We start from the raw sequence: 17,554 nt of genomic DNA, 5'->3' as shown, positions 1-17,554 counted from the left end.
CAAGCGATTTCCTTCCTCCAGAACACTTCTGTCCACCGCAAGGGGGAGGGGATTACTACTTATCGTGTGGCAAACCAGACCAGGAAGAATTTGGGCATATCCCCGCATTACTTCAGTGAACAGACAGCCCCTTCTGTTGGGGTGGGAGGGAAAAGTGCTCTTGTTTTTACGATCGACAGAAGCAATGCAGAACTGAGGCGCACAGGACTTCTCTTGGAACCCCCGTTCAGGTGTGGTTCCCTTCAGCTCCCCGCCAACAGGCGCGACGCCGAGTCCGAGTTCCGCCGCGCTCGTCCCGCGGCAGCGCCTCGCGAAACCCGCGCTGCACCCAGAGCACGCGCAGGGAAGGCGCGCCGCCCCCGCCCCCGCCCCCGCCCCCGCCCCCGCTCACCTTGTACACCTTGCCGAAGGCGCCGTCACCCAGCTCCCCGACGATCTCCCACACTTCGTTGGGGTCCACGTCCCGGCGCACATGCTCATACTCCTTGGATCGCCGCTTCTCGAAGGTGGAGAGGCGCAAGATGCGGCGAAAATTGGCGAAGGCCATGGCTCTGCCCTGGGCTAGGCTCCCAGGCTCCCACCATAAGCCGGGCGGGAGGGGTACAGCAAAACAGGCGCAGCGCGTCCTCCGTACACGAGGAATTACGAGCGCCCACCAAGGGGCTAGTCCGCTGGAGCCTGCTGGAAGGGGAGCAGCTAGTGCAGCGGGCGAAGGAGACCCAGCGCAGACGAGGGAAAGAGCCCGAGCCTTTTCTGGTAGATGCAAGCTGGGGGGAAAAAGCCTCGCCTAACAAGCGCGCTTGCCTCCCTCGGAATCCACCGCGCGAGGCAAGAGCCCTGGCGAGCTCTCACAGGGCAGCTGAAAGTGCCTCCAAGAAGAGCCGGTGGCGCGGAGACGTGGCTCGCCAGGGCTGCTACGTTTCAGGCAGGCGAGATCGGCGCAGCAGCCCAGCCCGAACACATGGAGCGCTCAGCAGCGCCGCCGCCGCTTCACCTGCTCCATCAGATAAGAGCCACCTTCTCCCGGGCAGCCCCGCCCCGCCCCGATCAGGCACTGGGTGGCTCCGCCCCGGCCCGGCCCCAAAACAGTCATCCCGCTGAATCCGCAGTCCCCCCCCCCACCCCGCCGCGGGTCGTATGAACCCGCCCCTGTGCGACCCTTTTATCGTCGTTGCTACTCCAAACGCCCCCGCAAGGGGACAAGGGAAGTGTAGTTTTGGATTTCCTTAGCCTTCTAATTGTTTCGGTTGGGGAAGACGAGGGGTCAGTCAGTTCAGGAAGGGGGAAATCCCTGCCACCCAGCCATTTGTAACGGAGCTCCAAATATTTTCCGGCGACGTTGACTCATGAGTCAGCGAACTTTCGGATGGGACGAAAAGGCGAAAGCTAAGTTAGGAATACACATTTATCTGGCAGTAATGTCCATTAAACTCAACGGGACCCTGAGGAGGCACATAAAGGATCGCGCTCCTAATCAAGCATTTAGAAGTGTTGTTATCTTAATTGTCCCAGGAAGCAGTGGATGGAAAATGCCACAATCGTATGCGAAAAGAAATTTACTAATTCATATTGGTGTAATACCCTAGTTTTACTTAAACCAACACACACACAACATTGTGCAAGCATTCGACATCTCCAAAGCTCTTCATCAGCCGAGATCTTGCAAAAAGCGGGCTGCAGTTTTAAGATAATGGCGGAAGAAGAGAAAGGGTTGCAGGCATTCAAACTGGGCTCTAACGAGGGATAAGATGGTTTCAGTTTTAACGCCCCCTAGAACCACTCGCGGGAGGAGAGCCTCAGTCAGGTGCAGATCCTCCATTTCCGGTTCTCAAGCACAGACTGGCTACGATGAATAGCAACGTGCAAATGCGAACTATGCCCTGATTAGCCTGGCTCTAGGGTTTAATATACACCCATAGGACTACTAACAGCCCTGCAGAGTTGAAGAACTCGAGCTTGTCTACACGAGGCATTTGTAATACCTCATCTACGAAAGTTTGCGGGGTCTTTTTATGTCGTCGCCGGCTTCCAGGAATGCTATCGTGTTTTCAGGCTCTTGCTATTTTTAAGAGGAAGAAAAGTTCCTATCTCAAGAAACCGAAACAAAAACCTAAGAAGTGCAAATCCGCCACCGTGCGACTGTACCACACTGCCACCTTCTGCTTCACTAGTAGAAAGGCAGGGAAACACCCGAGGGAAAGAAAATCCACGTGAAGGATGCATTTGCCTTCTGCCCTTAGCAAAACAGTGGGTTAGGACCTCCAGATAGACAAGCCCTGGGATAATGTTATACATTTTACACGCTCTGTAGATAGGCAGCAACAACTTACACCAAATTAGCTGAATATATATAGAATACCATGTCTTACCTGACTTAAAAGTAGCCAAAATGTGTCCAGCTTTAAATTATTCAAGCTTGCTTTGCAAAAGGATGAAAAGATACACGAGAGAGAGAGAGAGAGAAGAAGCCATTATTATCCACCAGTGCCACTAATGGTTTGTATTAAGGGTTAAACACAGAAGCAGCTAACTGGTAAGTCACAACTGTAGCCAATAACGAGAGCTGCTGACCCTCTCATTTAAAGTCTTGCAGAATCCTCCTGGTCTGCTGTTCTTTTTCTGCTGCGGTTGCTAAGCCTCTATACCAGCACCACCTCTCCTGCTGCTTTCCCACTCACCTGCTGTCATCACCTGGCACCCCCACCCCTCGCTCCATGCTGGCCACTCTGAGCAGTTCTTCTGAGAGCTGGCCATGGCCAGGTGCAAGCACCTGGCTTGGAGGCGGTCCTTCCTCTGAGGAGAGGGGTGTCCCAAGAGATAAACCGTAGCATGGCACAGGTGCTTTGCTGGGACATCAATCCTTCCTCTGGACCAGGGAGTGCCTGGTCCCGAGGAAGGATTTCTTCTGAGCTGGGCCCTTGCATCTGGCTGTCTCTATTAAGAGATGTGCTAGAGCTTTTGTGGACTAAGATGTTTTTACAGAGAGACCTCCCTTCCCTGGCTTGCTCCGAGATTCTCAGAGCAAGCCAGAAGATGTGTGGATACTCCAGAGAGTTCCACTGGCAGCTCTTCTGTCACAGGGGGAGAGATGGGCCAGCAGGGCTTTCAAGAGCTGCCAATCACCCAGGTGGCACCAGTGTGGGTACTCCAGCTGGGTGGCAGCTTCGTAAGTCCCACCAGCCACAGCAGAAGAATGCCTGGCAGGACTCTCTGAAGCATTCTCCCCAGGGGAGTGGGGAGCATGTCATTTGTCACTCCCTGCCCCCTGCTTCTACCGGAGGCAGAGCTTTTACCTAATGTCATGGGAGGTCTTCCCTGCCTCTTTTGACCCAATTGCCTGGATAGCAAGGTGAGTCTCTGTAACTCTGTCACACAGTTTTGTGGTGATACATTTTGAAGTGCAGGTATTCATCACACCTGTCCTCACTGCCTGGCCCAAGGAGAGTCCAGAAATTAATGCAGTAGTACTAATCCATCTCAACATACCAGTTCTAGCAACTTTCACCTCCATCAGGAGCTGGTCTTTTGTAAATCTAATGAGTGTTAATTACCCATTCAAGACTAAGCCACCCCAAAATACCACACACGTAATCCACAGCATTATATTCTTGTTGGGGAAATTTGTTCCCTGCTCTTGTGAATTGCAACTCACCTCAAAGGGAACTGGGAGGCCTGACAGGGTGGCAGACGATGCCATCATAGCCCCTGATTAAGCAATCTTGGCTTCAGTCCAGCAAGTCCTGGCCCTGCTGCACCACTTTGGCATGTTGGCTTAACAACCGTGCTGTGATCTCAGGACCTGAAATATGGTTGCCATTGGCTTAATAGCTCTGATGTCACAATGGGGCTTGCAAACCTACAGCTGGGCAGCTAATTGCGCAGAGGTAATGTATAGAAACCTGTTCTGTACAGGGAAGACAATCTGGTGCAGTGCCCCCTGAATGTTTTGAACTAGAATTCCCATACACCCTGTACAGGATAGCCAATAGTCAGGGATTCAGGAGAGGTGTAGTCCAAAGTGTGCCTTCCCCACAAGCAGATTCCCTATTTCTTCAAGCAACTCCCTATTCTGACCTTCCTCAACCTGGTGTCCTCCAGATGTGTTGAGGATTAGAGGAACTGGAGTCCAACACAGCTGGAGGGTATCAGGTTGGGGAGGGCTGCATTATCCATGGAAGCCTTTGCACAGAAGTAGAACTGCTGTTGCTTATTATACATGTAACTATAAATGTAAGCTAATTAATCAATAGAGACATCTAGAGGAAGTACTTGGGATTACAGGATTTATTGCTTGGATGCAAATCACTTTGCTTGAGGGATGGGGGGAATCACTTGACATCCTCAATCATTCCCTATAAAAGGGACAGAGTTGGTAAGGCTAAGTGCAGAATCCAATTATCTTCCATTTTCAAATTCTGACTTCTCTCCTTTTTGCAATGTATGCTTTAGTGTGAAATATCAGATTTTAAGACATCATTACATCTATAATCAGAAGACTCACAAGGGAATTCTAAAAATAAACCCACTCCTGTTAAAAATTAAACTTGGACACTTCATGGATGGGGCCAGGAAATCCTAAAACTGGACTGAATAATGGAAAGGAATAAGAAAAGAAGGGAGGAAAGAAAGAACCCAGCTATTTATGGAAATTAAAGTTCATAGTTCAGTGCTTAATCATACTGATTTCAATATGATGTCAAAAATAGCAATAAGTGAACTAAATCAAGAGAGACTATATCTTTTACCCAGTTCTGTGGTATGTTAACTTTTATCCTATCCCAGTTCCTTCCTGGCAGAAAAGACCAGTTTTGAACACATTCAGATCAGGTCCAGGAATCTTGTTTTGATTCCGAGCTGGAATGGTTTGCCTGTGAGGCAGGCATCACCTTGACTACCCCAAAGTTCCACAAGTCAACAGAATTCACTAGCAGCAAGATGAAACTGAGGCCACAGTGTTTTCTGCATTTTCTGTGCTTAGATAGAATATACTGTTTATTATCAGTCAGAAATGCTAGAGCACTGTCATACTACTTTAATCTACTTGATGTTCATAAAAAGCAGGCTTTGAATGGTAAGTGCAGTAGGAGCTGCTAAATCTAGGCCACAAAAATGTGAACTAAAACTCCTGCATGTTCTCTGTCCATATTCATCCAGTTGCTGCTGCTCAGATCAGAAAGACCAGGTTGTTTTTCAGCCTGATTGACTGGATGCAGGGGAATTTGGTGGGAGCTGAAAATACCAAGCTTGAAGAATGACTTTGCACATGGAGCCCAGATTCATTGTACAGTTGAATAGTGTAGTTTAGGTAAGGATCTAAGGAGTCCTGCCGGAAGAGACCATAACTGGCTTTGGACAGCAACTCATTGCGGGGTAACTAGCTGTGCTAAGCTGTTCATGGAATCATAGACTAGTAGAGTTGGAAGGGGCCATGAAGGCCATCAGGTACAACCCCCTGCGGTTGCAGGACACCAATTTAAACCATCCCACTCAAATGACTGTCGTGCAGTGTTGTGTCATATGAAGCCATACTTCTTATCACTGGGGGACTTGTTTGTGCGTGACAAGCCACCTTGACAGCCCATGGCTTGTTCTAGGGGTTGTTGTGCCCTCTATTGATTGTTGTCTTGTCCAAACCCAGCTGATAGACCCCATCAATGGTACAATGAAACAGTAAGCAAGTTTGTTTGGCAAGAATGGCAACCCCCCCCCCCCCCCGCCTTCTTGCTGAGCTCACCTGAGCTGCTACCAGTGAGAGCCACTTCACAAGTGCAGAGATTAAAATAGCTCAGTTTTCCTGGACTGACCATGGCTCCTCTTGCGGTCCCCACCCTTTTCTGGAGATGTATTTTCATGATAACTGAAGTGACATCCAGTGAAAGCCCTTTCAAAGTGCCCAAGGAGCACACTGGAGCAGATGTCACTGTTTTGCCCATCCTATCTCTAATCTCTCAGTGCTTGGGAAAGTTAAAATGTGCAAGATGCCTTATTTATAAGAGAATGGGGTTTAGATAGCAATCAAAACTAAAACTGCTCTTTAAAATGAGAGCTGAAAGGAGCCAAGCGTGGGTACCAGGTGCACCTCTTTGACGGGGCTGATTTCACGAATGTGGAGCCACAACGAAGAAGGTCCTTCCCCTGATAGCCTCTCTCCTTGTTTCCTTTAGATGGGAATCTCTGAGAAGAACCTCTGATGATGATCTCAGGGTTTGGGCTGGCACATATGAAAGGAGGCATTCCCTCAGAGAGCCAGTGTGGTGTAGTGGTTAAGAGCATGGGACTGGGACTCAGAGGATCTGGGTTCTAGTCCCCGCTCAGCCATGGAGCCAACTGGGTGACTTTGGGCCAGTCACAGACTCTCAGCCCAACCTACCTCACAGGGTTGTTGTTGTGGGGATAAGATGGAGGAGGAGATGTAAGCTGCCTTGAGGCCTTTGTAGGAAAAAGGCAGGATATAAATCAAAATATAAATAAATATAAATATAAAACCTGGTCCCAAACCATTTAGGGCTTTCAAGGTTAATGTTAGCACTCTGAATCAGGCCTAGTCTTCAATTGGTAACCAATGTAACTGATAGAGGACTGGTGTGTTGTGTTCATGTTGGCCAGTCCCTCTTAACAGCCTTGCTGCTCTGTTTTGAACCAATTGAAGTCTCCAGCCCATTTCCAAAGGCAGCCACAGCAGACTGTGTTACAATAGTCCAAATGAGAGGTTACCAGAGCATGGATCACTGTTGTTAGGGTCTGCATGTCCAGATAGGGTCATAGCTGGTAAATCAGCCTAAGAGGAAAGAAGGTGTTCCTAGTCACCAAGTCCACCAGTAACTCTAGTGAGTCTCTCTCCCACCAAAGGCCATCCCCCGGGGCACCCAAGGCAAAACTAGATCGTACCATGAAATGGTGGACTTGCTGCCTTCCCATTTTGCCAGCAAAGATCCTGTTATGGCTTTGCTTCCCACATGACAGTTCATTGCTTGCCAGCTGTCAGATGATGATGATAACGATGATGATGATGATGATTTTTATGGCACCCAATAGTTGAAGCTCTCTGGTGAAAATTAATTTATGTGTAAGTCTTTCTTTATCGATGTCCACAGATGGAGATACCATTCAGAGTAGTGTTGAGTGAAGACTGTATATTTGGGATAGTCAGAATTGTACAATTGTGCACCTTTGAAAATCTGACAAAAATGTCCCAAATTTGTGCACATTTTGGGCACAATTCTTTTTCCTTTTCTTTAAAAAAGAAAAAGAAAAAAGAATGCTGCTTTGGCACTTTGAACAGGCTGTTACTGGCAATCACTTTGAAGATCACAAAAAGTGAGGTCCAATTAATACCCTGGAAGACAGAAAGAAGATGCAAGGTGTTCTTGATAGGTTGGAATGTTGGGCTGAAAACAACAGAATTACATTTAATAGGGACAAATGCCAAGTTCTGCAGCTAGGAAAAAGAAACCCAGTGTGCTGTTACGAGATGGGGAATACTTGGCTGAATAATACTGTAAGTGAGAAGGATCTTGGAATTTTTGTAGATCACAAGCTGAATATGAGTTAATGTGATATGGCTGCAAAAAGGGCAAATGCTCTTTTAAGCTGCATTAACAGAAGTACCACTTCTAAGTCATGTGAAATACTATTTCCCCTTTACTCAGCACTGGTTAGGCCTCATCTGGAGTACTGTGTCCAGTTCTGGGCACCACAGTACAATCCAGCTGGAAAGATCTCAGAGAAGGGCAACAAGGATGATCCAGGCACTGGAAACAAAGCAATACAAGGAGAGATTGAAAGAACTGGGCATGTTGAACCTTGAGAAGAGAAGACTGATGAGAGATAGGATAGCACTTTTCAAATACTTGAATGTCTGTCACACAGAAGTGGGCCAGGTTCTCCTCTATCACCTAAAGTGCAGGACATGGAACAACAGACTCAAGTAACAGGAAGCCAGATCCCTGCTAGTCATCAGGAAACATTTCCTGACTGTTAGAGCAGCATGACAATGGAACCCAGTGGTCTAGGGAGGCTGTAGGCTCTCTTACACTAGAGGCATTCAGGATGCAACTGGGCAGCCAGCTGGCAGATGGTTTGACTGGGTGTTTTGCCCTGAACAGGGGGTTGGATCCAGTGGCCTTCTGGCCCCTTCCAACTCTCCTGTTCTATGATTTTATAATTCCCCAAATCTTTCCACGTATCTCCTTCCGATGTGTCTGTAATTTGAATACTGCCAGACTATTGAAATTGAAATCTCATTTATTTATTTATTTATTTTATTTATTAAAACATTTTTATGCCGCCCCATTCGCCGAAGCCTCGGGGCGGCTTACAACAAAAAAAATTAAATAACATTTTAAAATATATACAATAAAATACAAATATATAATATAAAACATACACTATAAAACAAGCCGCCCTGGCCAAATAAAATTCAATAATATTAACATTTAAAATACTGCTTAAATAAAAAGGTCTTCGCCTGGCGCCGAAAAACAAATAACGACGGCGCCAGGCGGACCTCTCTGGGGAGCGCATTCCATAACTTAGGCGCCACCGCTGAGAAAGCCCTCCTCCGAGTAACCACCCTCCTAACTTCTTCCATGGAGGGCTCCCGGAGAAGGGCCTCTCCCGCCGATCTCAGGGGGCGGCTGGGCATATAAGGATGTAAGCCTGATTTGGGCTATATCAGGCAAAGGAACTGACAGTAGATCTTTTTCCAAGTAACACAAACCAAATTTTTGCATTTAAATTCATCCTGAATGGGAAAGGAGATTTTCATGTATCAGTGACATTTATTTTGAGGGGTGGAGTGGGGAGGAGAGAGAGTAGAAGGGCTGGTGTGAGGCAGTGGAGAAGCAGCTGTTGGGCAAAAGATGGGAAAATATCTGAGATGATTTTGTTGCACTGGCCTCTGCTGAGGAGAACCATTTGTCTCATCTGTTAAGGAATGTTTTTCTCTGTTTATTGATTAGGACTTGTTTAGCAAACCAGCCCAAATATAGTCTTGCACAGGAAATCCTACTAACGCGGTATTTTGACTGGACTGGGCCTAACATGGCATTCTTTTTCAGATCTGCAGTTTTACCACTTTCTTCACTACGTAACGGACCTGTCTTCTGATCAAGTCATGCTGGTGTTTGACTTGCTGGATTGGGACGCCAAAGGAGAGATTGGCTTTGATGAGTTCTACATGCTGGTGTGCATCATAATGTCTCATGAGGCAGGTGCACCTCCTTTCCTGATGGGTGAGGTGGTTGTGGTGGCAAAAGAAGCACCACCTTCTGGGGCGGACCCCATCCACTGTCAGCTGCACTGATTTCCACTCGTGCAGTGGCCCTTCCTCTTACTCTCTTCTCCCCCGGAACTCCATGTTCCCCCAAATATGAGTGAGACTGTCCCGCTACTCTATAGCAGCCGTGTGTGGGGGCACCTGGGGAGGAGGGATCCATCCCAACGGAAGTTCCTCTCATTAGCTGCTGCTGCTGTGAAGTGGGTACTCCTTCTCTTTTTTGGAAGTTCTGTCCAGTTGCAGGAAGTGTTGGACCATTGCCCACCCTAAAGTCTTCTCCGTGTTCTTGCGTGGGAAAGGTCACTTCCACATGTGTGCAGTATTTGCACGTGTGTCTCAAAAATAAAGGTGGCCTCTCTCCCGTGAACCATCTCGACCCAGTATGTTGGAACTGAGGCAAAGATGGAAGTAACCATTTTAACCAGTTTCTTTTTTCTTCCTTTACGGGAGGTGTGGGAACAACCCCTCTCCACTCGGCACACTCTGAAGAGCGCTGCTGCTGCTGATTTCATTCCTCTGGCAGGCGGACCGCACTGAATACAATATTATCTCTCTTAAGAGTTGCATTTCGCTGAATTGGGTTCCAATTCGATACAGAAGAATAAACAGAATATGGAGGGGTGTCTGGGCTGCAGCTAGAGAGAATACACATGCCACCTTGCACAGAGGAGCAAAACCATCCAGCCCCAAATCATTATAATGGACTGGCTGAGATGTAAAGTTCCCAGCTTGACTAAACCCTGGTTTATGAGGAGAGGAACGAGGATCAGGTCTGTGCATTCCCCCTTTATCTCTCCACTTCCCCAGCATACTCCCTCATGTGCCAGCTTCACCATGGAGATCTGGTTTGGTTAAACCAGAGTGTTTTGTTTTACTTTAATATCGTTTACTAATTCGGATCAGATTGTTGCTTAAGATCCTAGTTAGTAAATAGCCTCTAAATGAGAGGGTTGTATCTAGTGTTGGTCCGCTGAAATGAATAGAATTCAAGTTAGGTACAGCACAGCATCCCACCCTAAAACTAGGATCTTTGCCCCAGAACCTCTGTGCAAAAGGGGACAGGTGTCAGATGTAGGCCCGATGTTCATTCCCAGTCTCATAAACCCTGATTTGTGCAAGTAGGAATGTTATAGCCAAAAGTGCCCATCTGGTTCAGGTGCATCATTGGCTATAGGATACCAACATAATGAAAACAGAAGGAAGGTATTTTGAAAGGCTGCCTCTTATTTTGTGCAACAGGGATGCATAGCCATTGCTTTTACGAAAATAAATCTGTGTTCCAAAGTGCTGTGACTCATTAGGAGCAAGATATCAGTTCTGTTCAAAGCAAAATGCTGGAGAGAAAAGTAAAGTGGGCATGCAGGACAGAGAGTTGATCTTTTACATGCTTGCCAGGAACCTGCTGCCTTGTGGGGTCTTCAGACCAACATGTCTGCTTGGGGCAATTCTTCACTGCCTCCAGTCCCTGTGTGTTATTTTGGTGCCAAGATAGGAAGTGGCTTTGGAGAGGTTGCATAGGCAAGGGTACTGGGCATTCCAGGTCCAGTATCCCCCACTCCCAGGGTCTTCCCCAATCACACGCTGGTCCACATGTCTGTTGCAGATCATTCCTTGATTGTGCTGTCCAGATTATTCGAACTACAACCGCTACCAGTGGCTGATAAGAACTGAAGTTCCCAAACACTGGGGAGTCGCTAGGTTGGGAAAGCCGATTGAGGGACATGAATGGGATATGGATCTTACAGAAATGCACATGCTTAAAGAATTTTTCATTGGTACACACAGAGGGAGAAAGGCATCAACAGGCAGCTGGTGTCACGGTTGGAGTGCTGGCCTGGGACTTGGGGAGCCACGCTCTAGTTCCCCTGCTCCCCTCTCCAGTCATGGAGCTCGCTGGGTGACTTTGAGCCAGCCTGACTTGCCTCACAGGGTGGTTGTTGTGAAGACAGAATGGAGAGGAGAAAGGACCTCCATGGAAGCCACCATGTGTTCCTTGCAAGAGGGTGAAAAGGAGGCTATAAAGCAAATCCCCATCCTCATCATACAGACTATTTAGACTAGGCAATAAAACAATGCCTCTGGCTTTGTATCTGTCTTGGCTCTGCCTTGTTGGATGTTTGCCAATACAGTTTAGCAACTGGAAAGTTACTAACCTGGAAAATCAGTATGTTTACATTTTACTGTGAAACCTGATCACATGTCACCCTGGTTGGAACCAAAGGAGGCATTTAAGTGATTTTATGGGAGATTGTATTTCGAGGCTGGGAAGGGCTCAGGAACTTATGCCTGACACCCCTATGACTCTTTCCAAACCTTCTAAGGGTCCTACCAATTTCCTTTACTGTGTACTCATGAGGGAAAAAAACCCATGTGACTTGTATGCTATGATAGTTTCTCATTATTCTCATTATGGGCAAAACCAAGCCAGCTAGATAGCCTGGCATTCAGTTTAACTTGAGGTTGGCAGAAATGAGATTAATTCTGACATTGACTTTTCCCTAAAGAGAAACAGGTAGCTCATTCAGACTGAAGAGTATCTGAAATGGACAAATATCTGACATTCATTTCTTCATTACAAGGGGATTTATCTTCACTGGATTTTTCATTCATTCATTTGTTGCTGTGTTCCAACAGTGAGAGTTTGCCCCAAATGGTAGTAGTGGGGTGGGGTGGGAAATGAACAACTCCTCCCCACAGTATTATCAGCAGGCATTACCAACTCCAAGGTCTGGGGTCCTCTGGATAATGTATCCTCAATTATACCTTTTGTTAGCCTTCTCCAACCTGGTGCAGTTTTTGAGATTGCAACTCTGATAAGCCAGCCAGCATAGCCAGTGGCCAAAAAAGTCGGGAGGTGTAGTCCAACACACCTGGAGGGTATAGATTTGGGGAATTCTGCATTAGATCTGGATCAGAATGAGTCCAGTAGAACCGGCGAATACGAAGAATACAAAGTCAGAGCAAGAGTTCCTTTTCCAGGGAAAAGGTATCAACAGCAACCCTCACCTTTCTTTCTTGAACCAGAATCACCTTGAAAAGCAGTTCATGTATCGCCACTCACACCCTGTTTTCGAGCTGCTGGACATTGATGGAGGACACACGGTGGGCCCGGCAGAGTTCCAAGCCACTCGCTTCCTCTTCAACATTAGGAAGAGCGAGCTGAGCCAGATATTCAAAGACTTTGACATCTCTGGCGATGAGGTAACAAAAGGAAAAGACTAAAAAGTGTTTGTCCTTGTGTCCACCTCCTTCCCCTGACATGTTTTCTCAGCTTCATACATCTCTGGGTTTCATTAGCCTGAATAGACCTGGCCTAAGATGGTGGCTGTTTTTTCCTAGAGCCATGCATGCACTTTTTCATGCTTCTGTCTTGCAATTCTTCACTGTAGAAGGCACACCACCCTTTCTAACTCCAGAAGTACTCAGTCTGATTGATGTCCATGTGAATGCTCTGCAGCATCCTGAGAGCCATGCTGCCTCCCTCTTCCTTGGCTTGGCAGCATCCAATGAAAGCTCAAGTCCCGCCCCGCACACAGTAACCTTTGCACTCATCCCTTATCCAGGATTCATGCAGAAACATGCCAAAGCATGTCCACTTGTTGATTTGACAAAGCAGCTCATAATGGCTATGAAAAGTCAAGCTGGACAACTGCCTCAGCCTGTGGGGTGCACAGCCATCTTCCTTCTTGTTGTAATATGTCTCTATGGCTGTCCATCCCCAGGTGCCCTCAATATACCAGAGTTATCCCACCTATTAGGTTTAGTAGGTTAGCTTCTAAGAAATTGTTTTTAGGACTATAGCCAGCGGTTGCTTCAATACATTTACAAACACAGAAGAAGGAGAGAAAATGAAGAGAAGAAAAGCAGCAGGGGAAAGGAAGATCAGGTTAGCAGACCTTGGAAGAACTTCCTTGGAAGAAAAAGAAATCAATATCCTTCTAAGATTCCATCAACACTCTCTGCCAATGTTTGGAGATCACTACATAAAATATAAGACACTCATTTAAAAACCTATCCTCCACAAATACCACAATTGTTCTAGGGTCGGAAGGGCACAATTCACTGCTAGAAGTAATCTAATTGTTGCCACCACTAATGATGGACCACTGATACACCTCAAACCTCTGGTTCCAGGAGGCACTTAGGTAGAAGTTATAACCAGTGGCCAAGATATTCTGTATAAAAACATAGAGTGAGCATCTCTCTTTAGTTAGAAGGGACAATATCCAACACCACCCAAACACTAGCAAAACCTATTGCTCGCACAATGGAGAGTTAGCTCTTTGGACAGGCTCCAGAAATGAGTGGAAACATTAATTTCTTTAATGGTGCAGTTATAACAGAGCTCTACCAACCTGTCCCATTCCAAAAATGAGTGTTTCTGCTTGTTGCAGGGTTTGTTCCATGTAGTACTAAATTCGCACTTTATAGCTGTTGGTCCTGCTTGCTGATGGAGTAGGTGGGAATGCAACACCCCATTGGAACCTGCTCGAGGGATTTATTCTGATAACTCTCATCTAGTATTCTGAAGTGAGTTTCAAGAGCAGTGAGGACAGCAGAAGACTGAAATTGGTGTGTGTGTGGGCTCTATGAAAGCTAGAAGCCACCTTCTTAAAAGAGCTAAAAAGCTCTTCCACAGGTACTGCTTTTTAAACTAGCCACCATCATTTCCCCAAAATACTATTATGTTTTCCTTCCATCTTTAGCAACTGAACTACAAGGAGTTCAAGATGTTCACCATCTTCTGCATTGACAGACAACAGAGGAAGGCAAAAGGGAAGCTGAAGAAACAGATGACAAGTGAGGCTGAATCTGAAGAAGATACTGATTTAACCAAGCTTTAGTGCTGTGTCCCCTGTAGCTGGAAAATTAGAACACACAAACAAAATGTATCATAAAGGAACATGAATGAAAAAACTGCAACATGTTCAAAGTGATCCCAAGAGAGCAGTGAAAAATAACAGAATATATGCTGAGTTATATAAATGTTTTTATTTATTTACTGCATTTTGACCCTGCTTTTCAGACAATTATTGTCCCCCAAAGTAGCTCACATTAGAGGAAAAGACAGGCCTTGGCATCAGAAAACTAAACTAAAACAATGAGACCCAAGGAAAGGGGAGCAGAGGGGGGATCACAATTTCAAGGCCCGAACAAGGTGGCGAGAGAAGGCACTCAAATGCGTTTCAGGCCAGGCTGATCTTTCCTTGCCGGCATTCTTGCTTGAATGAGGTTCTTATTCCTTAGGCTGATGGATGGGGCAGGGTGCTGCATTCGTCCCTCTGCAGTTCCAGGGGGGTAACATTTTCTTGTGGGGAGGGGGAAGCAAGCTCCTGCCAACTCCCAGGTTGGTCATCTCTTTGGCAGGATGGGATGCAGGCGCTGTAGCATCCCACCGGCTTTAGGTTCCCTGGAAGCCCAGGTGTGCTAAATGTTCTACCCTTTCTGTTTGAAAAGGGCAAGATAAGGGCAAAATGAATTACCTGCCCAGACTCATCAATATTCAATATCCTTCTATGTACCATTCAGTAATTAGCCCAAAGTGCCACATAACCTCCTGTATTATTTTAGAATTTTGTTCCGTGTTGCACTGCTTTCACATGTCCTTGTTTACACTTGCACATCAACTTATATAATTATGCCTGAATGACAGGTGTTGACATCTGTAACCAAAAACCTTTGTGTGCCATGGCAGGGATCTGGGCACCTTTTTGGGAAAGAGCATGAGGCAATCAGACATGAAATTGAGGTATTCAGATATGCAGTGGATTATAAAAATAGGCAGCATAATTGTATGAATGGTGATGAGGCAGAACTGGTATTTGGTTAAATGGATAGAGGAGATAGAAGGCAGGAAACGATCTGGCTGAAACAAAGCATTGTGTAGTGTGTAAGAAGGGACAGAGAGCATAATGGATGCCAGAAAGGAAAGAGGAGAGTGGAGGTGTCTACTCATATTGGGGAAAGAGACCAAAATGGCCTGAAGGGGTACAGGCAGTCACTTGAGGGTTTAGATAGGAATGACAGCAAACAGATAACTGAGGTTGAAGCACTGTTATTCGCCAGTTATCGGCTAATATACCCAAATGGATTTGTTATTTCTTCAGATAACAAATTCATCTGCGAAATCTTGGCAAGAGCTGTACCTTCATTCAAGAATGCCATCTGTGCATTGCATGCAGTATCAAACAACATCTTGGGAACTGTAGTTTGAAATTGCATCACATTGCCCTTCTGGATAGGGTGTTTCCATGTGGTCTTTCAATGAAATGTTCTCTCACCATCACAGATTGTTAAGGGTAGGAGACACTGATTGGTATAGGGAAGGGTATATCACCTACACAGTTGTTTCTTCAAACATGATTGATTTGTGCAAAGACTTAAAATTTGGTTTGTGCAAAGACACTCTTAATTTTTTGTTTACCTTTTAAAATGAAAATTACAGGAAACTATTTCTATTAAATTAGTGTAATACAAGAGATAAAGATGCAACCAAACAAACCACAAAACAAGCAAGCACAATCAGCCATAAAATAAAATGATAGCCATAAAACAACTGAAGATCAATTAAATCAAGATAAAATCAGGCAGTGAGGAGGCTGGGTGTACCTTTATCTCAAGAGGACATTTAACATCCTAGGCACCACAATGTGGTCTTGTCCTGGGTATTTACTCACTTTACCTGGTAGTAGAAAACAAAATTAAATTAGGGTCCCAACCAAACTCACATGGTGTCCAGGATGGGGGAAAATGTGGTTCTTGAAATATTCTGGTGTTAGGAAACTGCTTTGTGGTAGGCTAGGCCCTGCACCATGACTGCCACAGGGACAGTGCCTTTAAGAAAGTGTGGCTGGAGCTGAGACAAGAGACTGTAACTCCTTTTGAGAACTCATAGAGAACCAATGAGTTGTTGGAAAACTGGAGATGGGCAAATGTCTCTGTCTTCAAGAAGAGAGAAAGACAGATCCAGGAAACTATAGACCAGGAAGCATGTTGTGAATACTGGGGGAAATTCTCAAACAGATAATTGAGCCATCTGTGAACATCTCCAAAATGTTCACAGACTGCTCAACTACTAGATGTAGTAGATCATGGGAATGTTATCTGTGTGAGGACTGGACTGTGAGCAGCAGCAAGGAGGAGCAGAATGCCCAGTCCAAGCAGAGTTCAAGCAGAGTCTGGAGTCTTACAGGCGCTAGAGGTGAGTTACAGACCATGCATGCACACAGGGAGAGAGAGTCCCAGAATAATTCTAAGATCATTTTCCTGTTAGGTCAAAGCAGCCAATGTAGGAGCAGCAGGGGCAAGGCAGGTCTACTTAGAGGAGGATGGGAACGGGAAGGGCACAGGCGGGTGCAAGGCAGGACTGGAGCAGGGCATAGAGATGCAGGGGCCAGAGCACAGGGAGTCACCAGGACAGCTTGTGTTGCTGTGGCAAAGCGCAGGAGTGCAGGGAAGCCTGTTATGCTGGTCTTCAGGGTCTCCAGCTGCACTGTGTAATTGCTTCTCAGGTGTTCCTTGCGAGTGTCCGCAAAGGTGTTCCTGGTTCTGTGGGCACTTGCAGGGTCATCCAGGCCCTGATCCTGACAGTCAGTGCAGAGAGTGCAAGGATGTTAGAGGTGGCTGGATGGTTCTCTACAACTGGCAGCCGAGGAGCAGGGGTTGGCACCAAGGCATTTGGGAGATGGGCCATTGCCCTGTGGGTTAGCTGATATGCTGCGGGGGAGGAAAGGTCAGGGACTGGGGAAGATCCTTTGTTCCTCTTCAGGGGTTCCAGCCTGCTACCTGCTGCCAGTGATGAAAAAGCCAGTGAAGAAGAAGCAGGGAAGGCATAGGAGGTCGTAACTACATGTACAATGCAGGGGAGGGCTAGCTTTGTAGTTTTCTGTGTCCAAGTGGTTCGACTGGGTTGGACGATGTGTGGTTGGCTGTTGTTTATAAATTTCTGCTTTCCAACTTCCCCATTCCTTCCCCATTTTTATCCCTATCAAATCTAGACTTTTAGTCTCTCACCATCCCTGTGTTTTACCCTTTCAATGAACATGCTTTATTCCCCATACTCGGGTGAGTCATGAGCAGAATCCAGTGTCTGGCCAGGTAAGAGGCGCCAGAGAACCTTCTGAGTGGCAGTTGGCCTGGTCAGCCAAGGGGAGTTGGGAATGCATCAGCTGCATTGTCATTTATAAATTAGTTGGATGAGGGGATAAAGGGGTTGCCCATGAAATTTGCAGATGACACACAGCAAGGAGAGAGAACCAATGTAAGACAGATTCAAGA

General features: G+C 46.5%; 2 protein-coding genes across 2 annotated transcripts in view; one reads left to right on the top strand and one right to left on the bottom strand.

Moving 5' to 3' along the window:
- The window catches only part of STK10 (serine/threonine kinase 10), a 97,050-nt gene extending 96,080 nt beyond the window's left edge, over positions 1-970 (bottom strand). Inside the window, exon 1 of the mRNA XM_044454325.1 lies at positions 392-970. Coding sequence (XP_044310260.1) covers positions 392-547 — 156 coding nt within the window. The 5' untranslated portion in view covers positions 548-970. The remainder of the gene's footprint in view (positions 1-391) is intronic.
- A 3,965-nt stretch (positions 971-4,935) lies between these two features.
- On the top strand, positions 4,936-14,121 carry EFCAB9 (EF-hand calcium binding domain 9). Its single transcript, XM_044454571.1, has 4 exons — positions 4,936-5,071; positions 9,060-9,208; positions 12,302-12,478; positions 13,984-14,121. The coding sequence occupies exons 1-4, from the start codon at positions 4,936-4,938 to the stop codon at positions 14,119-14,121; spliced, it is 600 nt and encodes a 199-aa protein (XP_044310506.1).
- Positions 14,122-17,554: the final 3,433 nt, after the last annotated feature.

Source organism: Varanus komodoensis, unplaced genomic scaffold (assembly GCF_004798865.1).
Source record: "Varanus komodoensis strain SLA01 unplaced genomic scaffold, ASM479886v1 scaffold7_3, whole genome shotgun sequence".
Taxonomy (NCBI): Eukaryota; Metazoa; Chordata; class Lepidosauria; order Squamata; family Varanidae; genus Varanus; species Varanus komodoensis.
The sequence above is the reverse complement of the archived record's forward strand: the minus strand, read 5'-3'. Positions and strand labels throughout refer to the sequence as shown.

Bases quoted from the DNA above. Each gene is read 5' to 3' on its own strand.
- EFCAB9 (XM_044454571.1), top strand. From the start codon at position 4,936: ATGAAACTGAGGCCACAGTGTTTTCTGCATTTTCTGTGCTTAGATAGA. The intron at 9,209-12,301 runs GCAGGTGCACCT...TTCTTGAACCAG, and splicing joins GCATCATAATGTCTCATGAG to AATCACCTTGAAAAGCAGTT. The intron at 12,479-13,983 runs GTAACAAAAGGA...TTCCATCTTTAG, and splicing joins TTGACATCTCTGGCGATGAG to CAACTGAACTACAAGGAGTT.